The sequence below is a fragment of the Sorex fumeus genome, unplaced genomic scaffold (assembly GCF_029834395.1).
Source record: "Sorex fumeus unplaced genomic scaffold, SorFum_2.1 ptg000042l, whole genome shotgun sequence".
Taxonomy (NCBI): Eukaryota; Metazoa; Chordata; class Mammalia; order Eulipotyphla; family Soricidae; genus Sorex; species Sorex fumeus.
The window spans coordinates 8,768,805-8,783,225 of record NW_026606099.1 but is presented as its reverse complement, the minus strand read 5'-3'; the positions used below and the strand labels follow the sequence as shown (position 1 = coordinate 8,783,225).

General features: G+C 56.7%; 2 protein-coding genes across 2 annotated transcripts in view; one reads left to right on the top strand and one right to left on the bottom strand.

Annotated features, from left to right (window-relative positions):
- TNS2 (tensin 2) overlaps positions 1-14,421 on the bottom strand; it is a 280,320-nt gene that overhangs the window by 245,092 nt on the left and 20,807 nt on the right. The window lies entirely within an intron of this gene.
- KRT78 (keratin 78) lies at positions 5,992-11,639 on the top strand. The gene is made up of 9 exons (XM_056120257.1): positions 5,992-6,351; positions 6,626-6,840; positions 7,657-7,717; positions 8,141-8,236; positions 8,920-9,084; positions 9,304-9,429; positions 10,710-10,930; positions 11,243-11,277; positions 11,355-11,639. Exons 1-9 carry the CDS (start codon positions 5,992-5,994, stop codon positions 11,624-11,626), a joined length of 1,551 nt encoding a protein of 516 aa, XP_055976232.1. The 3' UTR covers positions 11,627-11,639.

Here is a 14,421-nt window from a genome sequence, read left to right as displayed (position 1 = left end):
ATACTTTATATTCCAGAGTTGAAAACATATATGTAAATTGACTCTTACTGACTTATTTTCTGATAAGTCTATTTATCATTTTTTTTTTTTGCTTTTTGGGTCACATCTGGCGATGCACAGGGGTTACTCCTGGCTCTGCACTCAGGACTTACTCCTGACTGTGCTCAGGGGACCATACAGGATGCTGGGAATCGAACCCGGGTCGGCCGCGTGCAAGGCAAAAGCCCTAGCTGCTGTACTATCTCTCCAGCTCCCTATTTACCATTATTTATTTATTTATTTATTTGTGACTTCGTGACTCTTAAGAATTGCCAGATAACAAATCCAGCAACCTTTTGTTCCCCTTTCCGGGGGAAACCCTGTGAAAGCACAGGTTATCTGTGCACAGAGCTGATAGAACAAAAGTATCCTAGTGGGTCTGATTTAAGAGACACGTCCTTGATAATCCAGATAAAACTTGGTTCCTTGATGGCAGTAACTCTGGAGTTCATGACTTCAGTAGTTCATGAAGGGACTCGAAGAGCTGCATTTGCTGTTGTGAGTCTCAGCAGCATCGTGGAAGCCAAAGAAAGCTTTATCCGGGGAACTTCAGTTTCCAAGGCAGAATTCGTTTCCTCATCTGAGCCTGTCAATCATTTGAAGGATTTAGAGTAAACAGATATAAGTAAAAGTAAAGGCCCTCCCGTTGATCATCGATTTGCTCGAGCGGGCCCAGTAACGTCTCCATTGGAGACTCTGTTGTTACTGTGTCTGGCATATCGAATACTCTCGGTAGCTTGCTGGGCTCTCCGAGAGGGGCGGAGGAATCGAACTCGGGTTGGCCATGTTGGCTGCATGCAAGGCAGACGCCCTACCCGCTGTGCTATCGCTCCAGAGTAAACAGATATATGATTGAAAATTTCTTTCAGTCTTCTGTACTCTTGCTGCAATATGGCAAGAAAGGGGCTATCTAATCATTAAAAACAGTCCAATAAAGCACAGAGAAGAAAATTTGAAAGCTATTGGAGGCTGTGCAGGTCCCCACAGAAAGAGCAGGTATGGGTGGCAACAGCCATCAAAAAGAAGATACCAAGGTAGGGGGTGAGGGTGGGTGGGGAGTGATGAATGGTCTGGAGAACAGAATTGAGAGTCGTGGGCCTGAAACAGGTGAAGGATGGAAGGAAAGAAACACAGCAAGACTCAATGGGTGTAGTCACTCGAGTAGTTTCTGAGAATCTGCTGTACTCTGAACACGGCTAGGAGCAGAGGATCCGGGAGCCAGTCAAGACAATCCCCGGGAACCCATCATTATATAACTGAAACTCCAGCACAAAAAATTTGTAAGTCTACAACGGTACCTCATGGTGTTTCACTAATAAAAAATTAAAAAAAAATTAAAATAAATAAATAAATAAATAAAAACAAAAAGACAATCCCCGCCCTCAGGCATCTCATTCCTGGCAGGGACCCTGGCAGAGAAAAAGAGCAAAATGCACTGTCTAGTGCTAGGTGGAAAGCAAGCAGGGAGGGCCGGGAGGTGCCGCTGGGTTCGGGGATGCAGTGAGTTTGGTGTGGGTCAGTCGGGAGGTGGCTTTGGGCCCTGTGATATGAGCCAGGCAGGGTGTCAGGTGGGGGAAGCGCAGCTGTGATTTATAGGAACTAGTGAAGCCAGAATGCCATAGAGAGATAAAAGAACCTACTCTTTCTCTAGTCTCTTTGCCAAGCCAAAGCAAGAGAGGGCATCTTTGGGGACGCAGGAACTGAGGTCTGCTAAGAGATCAGAGGGCATGAAGGACGTCAGCGCCAGCTGGAAGAAGACCATAGTATAAAGTCCTCTTCACTTGCAAGAGACTCTTTTTTTTTAATCTTCTTTGATTTTTATAAGTTTATTAAGTTATCAGTTTAGTTACAGACAATATTCTAACACCAATCCCACCACCATTGCACTGTCCCACCACCATTACTTTCAAGGGGCTCTTATCTTCAAAGAAAACCTCAGGTCCCAGAAGCTTGAGAAAACACTGTAAGAAAGGGACTGGAGAGATAGTGCAACAGGTAGGGTGCTTGTCTCGCCCAAGGGACACCCAGCTTGGATCCCTGTCATTTCATATGGTCCCCTGAGCCCTGCCAGAAGTGATTCCTAAGCATGAGCTAGGAATAACCCCTGAGCACCACCAGATGTACCTCTGAGCATCGCTGGATGTGCATAAAAATCAACCAACCAATCAAACAAACGAAAAAACCAAAACAATAAAACCACAACCCTGTAAAGTAAATTCTTCATGAGCAGGCAGTGAGCATCTCTCTTTGGGACGCTTGAATCCCTCCGACCGCTAGCCTTCCAGTTCAGGGGAGAATGTCTTCTTTCACTTCATGGGTTGCCTCTTCTCTGTCTCCTCACCTATTTCCCAAATAAAATATTTTCACTTTACATTGTCTTCCACAACACATTCTTTTCTGTGACATAAGGACAAGAGCCTGGACGTGGGTGGAAATTGAGACAGAACTCTCTGACCATTTCTGATCTCCCAGAATACCCCCACCCCTGCCCTGACCATTATTTGGGAGGTGCATTCCAGGAAGAGGGAAAGGCAAGTGCAAAGGCCCTGTGGCAGGAATGTTCCTGGCAGGTGGAGAATAAATGAGGGGCTAAACTAGGTTAGGCCTCTTGCATCCTATAGTCTTCTCTGCTTATCATAATTGCGATGACATACTTTACTAATTGCCTATTCAATGTCTGTTTCTCTACCAGACTCTAAGCTTTCTGGGTGCAGGTCACGGGCTTTGATCTCTGTGAAGTTCCTCAGTCTCAGCATGCAGGATAGAGTAGGTGCTCAATTATATTTTTTTTCAGGAAATAAATTCATGTGAATAAATGGGATTTGGGTCAAAAACTTCATTTGCGCAAGCTAAAAAGGGCTTTTGAGAGATAGAGAGAGATAGAGACAGAGACAGAGGGAGGAAAGGAAGAGAGAGACAGAGACAGAGGTAGGGAGGGAGACAGAGAGACAAAGAGAAAGACTGAGAGTTTCAGGGTCAGCTCTGAACTTGGTCGGGTGCTGAGGGATGGGTTGATGGGGACCCTGCTGGCCCGGGGCTCCCCTGGAGCGGGAACACTGAGCTGGTACTGGTCTGGGTCAGTGTGGGAGTGGGGGTGGGGAGGCACCCAACCCCTCAGGCCTCCCCAGCCCAGGAGTGGCCAGAAATCCACGATGGAGCCGCCTGTTCATTTGCTCCTGTGTGAGGAGTGTCCTCCGTGGCCCTTGGTGCACAGGCAGAGACCACCCAGACGGCCGGGGCTGAGCACCGACTCCCCCACCCCCCACCCCTCTCCTCCCCCTCACTACACGCTGCTCTGTATTCTCCAGGAGGAGTGGGGTTGATTGCCAGCGGTCCTCGGGGTCACTCCTGGTAGTGCTTGGGGGGCCATATGTGGTCTCAGGGATGGAGCTCGGGCCTCTTGCATGCAAAGTGAGTACTCCCGGCCTTCGAGCCATCTCTCTGGGCCCACTGTTTATTTATAAGGAAAACCTTCTACAGGAACATTGAAGAACCTGAGAGTGAGGGGCCAGAGTGATGGTCCAATGGGCCGGGAGCTTGCCTAGTGCCTGGCAGACCTGGGTTCAATCCCCAGCACCCCATATAGCCCGACCAGGAGTAGTCCCTGAGGACAGTCCCCCCCCCCCCCCAATAAGAAGGAATGAATCTTTTTTTATTGTTGCCATGTTGGGGTGGAAGGTTTCCCTTGCTGCAATGCCAAAGGTCCCGGTCACATCCTGGGGATGTGGACAGTCCTAGAGAGCAAAGTCAGGGACCCGCAGATGCAAAGCTCGTGCTTTCCTGAGGATCCACGTCCCCCACCCCCACCCCCCGGGCCAAGACTCCAAAGCAAGCACCCCCGATGCCCAGTGTGGCCAGGGCTGGCCAGGGCTGGATGAGCCAGACACCGTGACTGACCAAGGGCCGGTGGGCTGCCCCAGGGGCGGGGAGTGTGCTGCTGGATGAGCTGAGGTCCTGCCCTTGGCCGCATTAGATGGGCGTTTTTTTTTTTTTTAAACTTTTATTGGTGAAACACCATGAGGCACAGTTGTTGATTTACAAATTTTTGTGCTTGGGTTTCAATTATACAATGATCAAACTCCCATCCCTCCACCAGTGTAGATGGGCGTTCTTGAGCAAGTTACTCGGACCCTAGAGTGACGGGCCACACAACTCAAGGCTAGCTGGTCCCGTCCCTCAGTGGTCCAGCGCCGTCTCTCCCCACACCCAGGGACCTCAGAAACCTGAAGTGTAGATGAGGGTGCCAGGCTGAGCTCACCCAGGTTCACTCTAGTATCACAAATATGGGGAAGTTCCGGGCAGGAAAATTCAGCTCCATCCTCAGCGTGACCTTGGTCCTCCGCCCTTCACACTGGGGTAGGGCCAGGTCCCCCCTCCCCCTTTGTGGGTTGATTTTGGGCCACACCTGATGCTGGTGCTGGGGGCTTAGTCCTGGCTGTGCTCGGGGCTGGTGCTATGTGGGGAGCAAGCCTGGGTCCTGGACGCAAAGCCTGAGCTAAGCTCGTCCCTGGCTCTCCCTGCCGCCTGCAGGATGGCCCAGGGTGGCGCCTCAGAGGCCTCCGGCTTCCTGGGTCCTCTCTCTATGGTCTGGGTGGCTTCATGCTAACCCCCTTCCTGGGTGTCCCTTGGCCTTGGGCCCCTGAGCTCTGCTCTCCCCACTGACAGTTGCCTGCTGGTCACCTCTTCCTTGTGAGGTCACCTGTGGCTCAGTTTCATCCAGGGGTGCTGCCCCATGGGGTAGGGGAAGGAGGAAGGGGCTTCTAATCCCTCTGGGGGCGGGGGGAGTCCCTCAGGCCTCCTGGCAGGGTGGGCACGTTGCCACCCGGGTCTTCCTCATAGCATCTCACCGGAGTGTGATGTGGAGTTCCTGTTATTAATTTGAGCTCTATTATCAAGGCTGCAATACCTTCACTTCTGGTTACATGAGGCTCTAAGAAGGCAGGTGTGTGTGTGTGTAGCACAGATAGAAATATTCTAGACATTCTAGCACCCTGAGCTGCTTGCTTGCAGTGGAGGGGCTTTTGTGCAAGTCCACAGGTGCCTCCTACAGGGAGCCCTCCAGGATAGGGATAGGAATTTACCACCTGAGCCCTTGAGCCCCTCCACTTGGCAGAGTTTCAGGGGAGAAATGAAGTCTGTTTAGGAACACCCATGAATTCTGGCTTCTGTTTCCTGCCCCCCAGGGAATATGTTCTTAAGCACACACTTTTGTGCAGAGCCTGGTACTCTGCCTGGAGCTTCCCTGGAGGGGTGGGGGTGGGGCAGTCAGGTGTCTCCCCAGGACCCCAGAGGCAACGCTGACACCGGCTCCTGCGGGTGGCACCTCCTGGGTGATTGCTGGGCTGGGCCAGAGGAGGGACTTGGCCACCCTGTTTTTCTGTGTCATTTCCAAGTGCCAGAGTGTCCTTTAGCCAATCACACTAACAGCATCGCTGCCGACCTTATCTTCTCCAGGGCTGCTGGGTGCCTTCCTTCTCCAACTCTTGGAGGTCTCTTCACCCCTGAGAAGTCCGTTTGCTTCTGTCCGGGTTTCTGGGTGCCTCCACGCCCCATCCGCTCCCTTCCTTCTTCTCTCCCTCCTCCTCCCTTCCTCCCCACCTCCTCCGGGAAGCCTTTCTTGATCACACCCTCAGAGACTGTCCAGGGCCAGCCTTCCCCTTTGCCCAGCACCCAAGGGCCCGTGCCTGTCTGCTTCCTGGTACTGAGACCCGCAGTCCTTCCTCTCTAGGGGGCAGCTGAGGGCAGGTCTGGGCTTCCTTCCCCCTGGGCCGGCACGTGCCGGTTGCTCACGTTGCTGGTGACAGGCTAGGTCAGCCGGAGCCTGAGAGGGACACAGTCAGGCCCGGGGCATCCACAGGCCCAGCCCAGGCACGGGAGGGGATAAAAGTCTCGTGCAGGGCCTCGGGGCAGGGACTCGCACGCCGGACACTTGCCAGCTCGTCTGTCTCTGCCATGTCTCTCTGCCCAGGCCGGGGCCGGGGGGGCTTCAGCGCCCTCTCCGCCTGCTCTGTGCGCCCAGGGGCGGGGGGCCCAGGCCCCTGCTCCCGCTCCTTCAGCAGCAGGAGCCTCAGTTCTTTCGGGGGGCGCCGGGGAGCCTCTCAGGGGGGGACCTGGGGGGCGGCGGGAAGGCTCGGAGCGCAGTTCGGGCAAGGCCGCGGGTGCCCTCCTGGGGGGATCCAGGAAGTGAGTGTCAACCAGAATCTGCTGACCCCACTGAAGATCGAGATCGACCCCCAGTTCCAAGCGGTGCGGACGCAGGAGACCCAAGCCATCAGGAGCCTCAACAACCAGTTTGCGTCCTTCATTGATAAGGTGAGGGTCCCAGGGGCAGGGCCCATCCCCCAGCCTCCCTCGGAGGACCTGCGCTCCACCCCGACCCCCAGCCCCAGGATGGCCAAGGGGAGCGGCCCGTGGCCTCCACTGTGGCAAGACCTGACCACCACCCCCCCCCCCCGACCACTTCTATTGCTTCTCTGTGCTCTCAGAGTGCTAGCGAGGCCCGGGGCTGTGGGTATGGGCAGGGGCTCCTGTCCCCCGGTCCCTCCATCCCGGTCCCGGAGCTCAGGTGACCTCTGCCATGCTGCAGGTGCGCTTCCTGGAGCAGCAGAACCAGGTCCTGGACACCAAGTGGAGCCTGCTGCAGCAGCAGGGTGGCCGCGCTGGCCCCCAGGGCCTCGAGTCCTTCTTTGAGGCCCACGTGGCCCAGCTCCAGCAGTGGCTGGAGCAGCTGCAGAGAGACCGCGGGGCACTGGAGGCTGAGCTGCAGGCCTGCCGCGACCAGGAGGAGGAGTACAAAGCCAAGTATGCACTGCTGGGCGCTGCCCCTGGCCCCCCTATCCTGGGCTCCTGAGCATCCCCTGGGGTGGGGGCCGAGTGGGGGGCGGCGCTGTCCCTGCTCAGGGCCGGGATGGGCTGCCGCTCTCCCTGCAGTGGGGTTCTCTCCAGAAATTCTGGTTAAGCAGGCTGCGGGCTCCCGTGACTCAGAACTGCCCTGGTCTCTGGGTGCCGCGGAATCCACTTAGCGGGACCCTCCCCACGAGAGTGGCGTGATTCACCCCGCAGGCAGCTCTGGGCTCCTCGCCCTCCGCATGGGGTGGGGACACGGGCAGCGCCGTGTCACCTCCCCAGCCTCAGTTTCCTGATCTGTAAAGTGGGCATGTGCCACTCCCTGACCCAGAGTAATGGGAGGATGGGACCAGCCGGGAACAGGCCCTGGAAGGAGCCTGGGGTGGTGTGTGTGTGTGTGTGTGTGTGTGTGTGTGTGTGTGTGTGTGTGTGTGACTGAGGCAGGAGTTCTGGGCCACCAAGTGTGGATGGTCCGAAAGTTCTAGAAGGCTGAACTGATGGTGAGTGGGACTGATTAGGATGCCCAGGCGAGGCCTGTGCTCCCTGGGGTGCAGGGCATGGCAGGGCTGGCCGCAGTGGGAGACCCTCCCTCCTGGCTTCTCCCTGTGCCTGATCGTGTGGTGCCTGCATGTGAAGCAAGGTGGCCACGAGCACTGGGCAGGGGCAGCAGGGCCGATGCAGAGATGAATTTGGGAGAACCCCCCACACCCACTGCGCGCCATGGTGGCAGCTGGGGCTTACCTTTCCCCCCGGCTGGTCCTTCTCTGGCAGGTTCGAGCAGGAAGCCCAGAGGCGCGCCACGGTGGAGAATGACTTTGTGGTCCTTAAAAAGGTGAGGGCAGGGGCCAGTGACTCCGCTAGGGTAATGAGCGCCTCCCCGTGCACGGAGCCCGGCCCTGAGCCAGAGGGGGCAGCTTCTAAATGCAGACCCTCCCTGTGGGGCCCCAAGGAGGTGGGACAACCACCTAGACAAGGCGTCCCAGGATAAGCCCCGACTGAAGAGCCACTTGCTAAACTCCCGGAGTCACCGTGTCGGAGAGGACGGCGAGGGAATGGAAGAAGCATCGCTGGCTGGGATTGAGCCGGGAGGGCTTCCTGAAGGCAGTGTGGGTTGGTCAGGTGAAGGGGAGTGCAGCATGGCATGACTGCAGGAGGAAGGAGGGGTCACTGGAGATGGTGAGAGGGGATGGGGGTGTTGGGAGAGAGTGCTCCGAGACCACACAGAGGTCTACAGCTTCTGTCTCCCTCTCTGCAGGATGTGGACGGGGTGTTCCTGAGCAAGATGGAGCTGGAGGATAGGCACGAGTCTCTCCGGGTGTACATCGACTTTCTGAGGCATCTGTATGAGGAAGTGAGGCTTGGCCAGGGGCCGTGGGAGCGGGGGAGGGGCAGGGACCCCCATGCCTGGGGGCTGCGGCGGATCCCACCACTCATTCGTCTGACAAAGTTGCTGAGGATTGACAGCGTGGCTTGCTAGGGATCAGACAGACAGCCCCGAGTCTGCTTTCCCTGGCAGACAGTCTGCCTGTCCGAGACTTCGCGGGTCCCCTGGTCTGGTGAGGCAGCTCTGGGGAAAGGAGAGTGACACCTGGGAAAGGAGAGTTGGGAATGAGGCATGAAGGCAGGGGACGCTTTGCATGGTGGGTTCAGAGTAGCCCATCTTTGTAGGACACAGAGTCAGAAAAGACTTGAAGGAGGTGAGGAAGGCACCACACGGCTGGGCAGAGGGGCTGCCTAGACCCTGGGGTGCACTGGCGACTTTGAGGAACTACGGTGGGTCCGATGCAGCTCAGTCCAGCAGGCTCACGGTGGGGAGAATTTGGGGCCTTGGGGGCATTTTTCTTTAGTGCCCCAGCTGTGCAGACCTTGTGTCCACAGAGGGGACAGCACCCCCTGACGGGTGTTCGCTACCTCTGAGGGCCAACGCCAGGCTGCCCCCAATCATGTGTGTGCAGAAAGTCCTTCCACACCTCCCCCTGGGGGTCTTCTGGGGAAAGGGGTGGAATGACGGCACTGAGTCTGTCTGCCTCTCAGGAGCAGGTCCAGCTCCAGACCCAGGCCAGCGACATGTCTGTGGTCCTGTCCATGGACAACAACCGCCGCCTGGACTTCAAGGATGTCATCGCTGAGGTGCGCGCCCGCTACGAGGAGATTGCGCGGGCCAGCAAAGCCGAGGCCGAGGCGGCATACCAGAGCAAGGTGCAGGGCGGCTGGCGGAAGGGATGGTCTGTGGGTCCCCAGGGGCTGGTTCCCCACTCTGAAGCTCCGGGGTCGGGCAGGCACAAGCATGGTCCCCCTCCAGGAACGGGGTCCCCCTCCCTGCCAGGGATCGGGGTATCCCCAGAGCATGAGGACATGGAGGCTGGGAGCGGGCACAGGGGAGGCCTGCTGCTTCATGGGCTCGCCTCTGTCCCTCAGTACCAGGAGCTGCAGACGTCTGTGCAGCTTCACGGGGACAGCATGCAGGCCACCAAAGCCCAGATCTCCCAACTGCAGCATGCGATCAAGAAGCTGCAGAGTCAGATTGAGACTCTCAAGACGCAGGTAAGGGTTCCGAAGCCCCTGGAACTTTCCCTCTCACTGCGTTGCCCCAGGGTCCTCCCTGGGTTTGTGTGAAAAATTTTTTTTTTAGCACAGCGGGTAGGGCGTCTGCCTTGCACGCAGCCAACATGGCCGACCCAAGTTCGATTCCTCCGCCCCTCTCAGAGAGCCCGGCAAGCTACCGAGAGTATTGGATATGCCAGACACAGTAACAACAAAGTCTCCAATGGAGACGTTACTGGGCCCGCTCAAGCAATCAACGATCAACTTTACTTTACTTTATGTGATCACATCTGGCAATGTTCAGGGCTTACTTCTGGCTCTACCCTTTGTTGCTAACGAAAACAGCCAAGACGATGGTTCCTGCACGCTGTGGGACCATGGGGGCTCCTCTGACACTCACAGGGTCACACTGCTTGACTGTGGTGCTCGGGTACATTCTGGCTATGCTTGAGGATGAGGAAGAGAAGGAAGAGGAGGAGAAGGAGGAGAAGGAGAAGGAGAAGGAGAAGGAGGAGGAGGAGGAGGAGGAGGAGAAGGAGGAGGAAGAAGAGAAGGAGGAGGAAGTGGAGAAGGAAGAAGAGGAGGAAGAGGAGAAGGAGAAGTAGGAGGAGGAGAAAGAGGAGGAGGAGGAGGAGGAGAAGGAGGGGGAGGAGAAAGAGAAGGAGGAGGAGCAGGAGAAGGAGGAGGAGGAGGAGGAGGGCTCATGGGGTGGCCGTGGTGTTCACATGTGACCTTCTGGGACCACATCAGTCTCCTGGTGTGTTTCATGCTCACACACTGACTGTGTCACTGGGGCATGTGGCATATGGAGATCCCGCGGTCCATTCCAGCCTCTCAATCCTGGGGGTCTGGGAATCTTGAGTGGGGTCTGTGGGAACTCCTTCTGGAGAAATGGGGGTGGGGTGGGGAGCCGTGCTTATCCCGGAAGACCCAGTTCCCAGGGGTTTCTGCGTCACTTGTCGTCTCTGCCCTCACAATGCACGTTCCTCTGGGGCTCCCAGTGCTGAGTTTAGGGTTCAGCCTAACAATAGTGGGGTTCCCTCTCCACACATGCACAGACCCTTTTTCTCAATAAGGTCACCGTCTCATGCTGCAGGTGGCAGGGCCATGCGGGACACAATTCTCTCCCCTCAGCAGTGTTTTTCCATAGCAGGGGAATTGCCGGGAGGTGGCCATGTGACAGAGACCCTCCCCCACCTCCGGGCTGACCCCCACGAGGGACCTGGAGCAATGGTGCTGGACTCACTGACCCTTCTTGCCTCGCATTCCGCCTTTCCCAGAATGCCAGCCTGCAGGACGCCGTGGCCGACGCAGAGCAGCGTGGGGACGTGGCCGTGAAGGACGCACAGGCCAAGCTGGCCGAGCTGGAGGCTGCCCTGAGAGGCACCAAGCAGGAGCTGGCCCGGATGCTGCGTGAGTACCAGGAGCTGATGAGCGTGAAGCTGGCGCTGGACGTCGAGATTGCCACCTACCGTCGGCTGCTGGAGGGCGAGGAGAGCCGGTGAGGAGGGCGGGAGGCATTCGTTGGTTGAGATTTCAAAGGAGGGCTGGAAGCTTGTCCTCGTCCGGAGGGTAGATGAGCTGCCCAGGGAGCCACCTCGAGTGGGCAAGGAGCCCCAGCCCTGTGGGGTGGCCTCCACAGCCCAGCACCCCTGGGTGCCAGCAGCACCCATTGCTGGGCTTGGATATTCAGCCCTTTGTTCCCTGGGTTCCCTGGGTTGGGGGGTCCACCCAGATCATCAAATAACCTACTGAGGAGACCGCCTCTCTGCACTCCTTCTTAGCGTTTTCTCCTCTTGCCTCTCTTTTCCAGGATGTCCGGGGAGTGTAGCAACCAGGTCACCATCTGTGAGTATGGGGGGGCCTGGGGAGAGGGGCTCCATGGGGAGGCGAGAACCCCACCGTGACTCTGTGTCTCTCAGCAGCTGTCGGGGGAGGCGGTGCCTCTGTGTCTGGGGGATTTGGCGCTGGCCTGGGGGGCACCTGCGGCCTCGGGGGCACGAAAGGCGACTTCGGCTCCAGCTGCACCAGCATCGTGAAGGGGGGCTCTGGGGCCTCGCTCGGCACAGGGTGGGACTCCGTGCTGGGCTCTTGCTCTGTGTCCGGCTCCGGCTTCAGCTCGAGCTCCAGTTCCGGCGGCCACACCATTGTAAAGAAGACAGTCGAGTCAAGTCTGAAGACGTCCATCATCTACTGAGTGACCCCACAGCCTCCTGCTCCCACAGATTCCCTGGACCCCCAGGGTCCCACTCTGACCCTTCAGCCCATCCCTCCACCACCTGCCCCGTGCCTACTACCCACAGCCAGCTCTGGGGGACTCTGAACCAGTCAATAAAGTGCCAGCTGCCTGCATGCCACCCAGTCTGACTTTGCTTTGTGTGATCTGAAGCTCCGTTCCCACCCCCCAACTCCCCCTAAAGTAGATCATCCTCCAGCCCCTGCTTCTCAAACTTGGGGGTCACAGTCCCAGTTAGACACTTAACTGAAGGCAGAGGTTACAAAAAACGTTCTTTTCTGAATATGCAACAATGAAAGGTTTCTGAAGATGCAATGACCAAAAAAAAAAAAAAAATGAACCTCAAGCCAACTACAACTTGTCCCTGGTTCTGTTGAGGAAAGTCCCACCAAAAGCCAGTGGAAACGAGGCATCATGCCTTGAGAAGTGGGGAAACATAGTATTAATTATACCAGCCAACCTAGCAGAGCTCATGATCCCAAGACCTGGGCCCAGAACAAAGGCAAGAACTCTGTTTATAGACTGTCTGCAGGCAACAGGGCATTTGCAGGCTACTGGCAGGTGTGTACAGAAGCAGAAATTCCCAAGCATGTTGTTTGGCCAAGCAGGGTCTGGACCACCTTGAGGACATTTCCAGGTTACCAAGTTTCTAGAGGCAGACTGGGACCACCTCAAGAACATCCCAAATGCACTCCACGGTTATGTCATGTCCCCCAGACTCAGGTGTCCCTTGGAAGGTCCTTCTCTCTGGTGTTAGCCTGTTTGAAGTCTGAACTGAGGTCTTTTCCCCTTATCAGTTTGGCAGATCTCGACAGGCTTAGTTCCCACCCTGTGCAGGTCTACTCACCTGACTCCTCCTTCCCAAGACTTCACAGATGTCCTTCCTCCTGCAGGCCTCCCCGAAATTCCCACTGTTTGGACCCTCAGCCCAGCCTGGCTGCACCTGTTGTCATCTGGGCCCTGTTTCTGCTGAGTTCGGGTCTGGGACCCAGGCTCTCTATTAGCTGGATGGGAGCCACAACTGGCTGGTCAGGCTCTGAGGGACTCTTCCCCATCCTCCTTTCAGGCTCTCACCCCAGCCCTGGGCCCACTGCAGAAAGCAGGGGTATAGGACTCAGGGCCCAGAGCTAGGAGGGCAGGAGAGTGGCAGGGCTCAGGGACCATAGGGGGTGCCAGCAATCAAACCCAGGTCAGCCACATACTAATCAGCTGCTTGTGGCCGAGAAACAGCCACTCTCCTAGAGCACAAGGCCAGGAGTATGTCCTGAGCACCAGCTGGTGTGGCCTAAAATCAAAACCAAACAAACAAAGTCAGGCTGAGCCAGAGTGGTAGCACAGTAGACAGGGCACTTGCCTTGCATATGATCAACCCGGGTTTGATCCCCAGCAACTCATGTCATTTTCCAAGCCCCTCCCCACCCCCCAAGAGTGATCCCTGAGCATAGAGCCAGAGTAAGTCCTGAGGACCTCTCGGTGTGGACCCCAAATAGCAACAACAAAAGACAGGCTGATGCAATGGAATTTAATGGAAGGATTCTCATGGGGTAGGGGCAGGTGGAAGGGGCCAGGCTGATCACCGTGGAAAGCCACCACCAGCCCAGGGACAGAACCCAGGGGTGTCCTGGGCCCAGAGGTATTCTGGGATATGAGACTTCTGGGGCTGGACTGGGACAGTGCTGGGAAAATCTGGACGTGGTGGCCACCCTGGGTAGTGCTGAGATCAGAGAAGGGGGCCTTGATGACAGGGCTGGGGGTGCTGTGACGTGGCCACCTGGAAGGAGCTGGGCCTGTGCCATCCTGGAGACAGGCCCAGCTGGGAGGGCCGGACTGCAGTGCTGGACTCTCTCCCCACCCCTAACCATGAGCTGAAGGTGTTGATGGTGGCAAACGCTCACACGCCATGGGTCTGCCCCATCACCACGTGCCGTAAGTGTTGACGGCAGCATTAAATCAGGAGTCAGAAAGTTTTCCACAGGGCCCTCGGGGCCGGTGAGCCACCCATGTCACTCCACTCTCTTCTCCACTGTCAACACCCAGCCTGCCCATGGGTTCCGTTGACGCCGTGAGTGGTTGTCCCTGGACGTAGGTGGAGAGGCGAGAAATATGTGTGGCCTGTGTGTCCCAGGATTTCGTGTCTCACCCCCATATGCCTGTCTTCCCGCCCCACAAGGACTGCCCCGTAGCCTCCTGCTCTCTCTGCTCCATGTCCTGAATCCCCGAGCAGGTCCTCGGGGGTCAGAGGTCTGAATGGTGGCTGGGGAGGAAGCAGCCAGGATGGGGTGGGTCACCCCCTCAACAGAGGAGCTCCAGAGCCTGCAGATGAGTGATGAGGAAAGTAGATCCCTGCCCACATTTCAAATAAACACCCGAGATCAGAGGCTGCCAAGGGGACGCCGAGCCTGGGTGACTACAGAACCACAGAGAGCATTCGGGATAGCCTTGAGATGGTCCTAATCTTGCTCTGTGACCTTGGTAACCTGGGAACTTCCTCTAATTGACTCACATCTTCAAGGTGGTCCAGACCCTGCTTTGTGAAACAATGTGTTTGGGAATTTCTCCTTCTGCCCTCCCCGGCCAGTTGCTTGCAAATGCCTCCGTCCCGATCAGATATTCTGCTGGAAAGGTGTGCTGCTTGGTTTTCCATGTTTTTTTTTTTTTTTTTGGTGGGAATTTCTGCATCAGAAGGTCAGGGTGTCTGTGGCTGCAGGGAGGAGGAGGCTGACTTCTGCCGTGTCTGAGTTCCAGAGTGAGTCTGG

Excerpts from the sequence above, each read along its gene's own strand:
- KRT78 (XM_056120257.1), top strand. The coding sequence starts at position 5,992 with ATGTCTCTCTGCCCAGGCCGGGGCCGGGGGGGCTTCAGCGCCCTCTCC. Across the intron at positions 8,237-8,919 it reads TGAGGCATCTGTATGAGGAA|GAGCAGGTCCAGCTCCAGAC; the intron begins GTGAGGCTTGGC and ends TCTGCCTCTCAG. Across the intron at positions 11,278-11,354 it reads TAGCAACCAGGTCACCATCT|CTGTCGGGGGAGGCGGTGCC; the intron begins GTGAGTATGGGG and ends GTCTCTCAGCAG.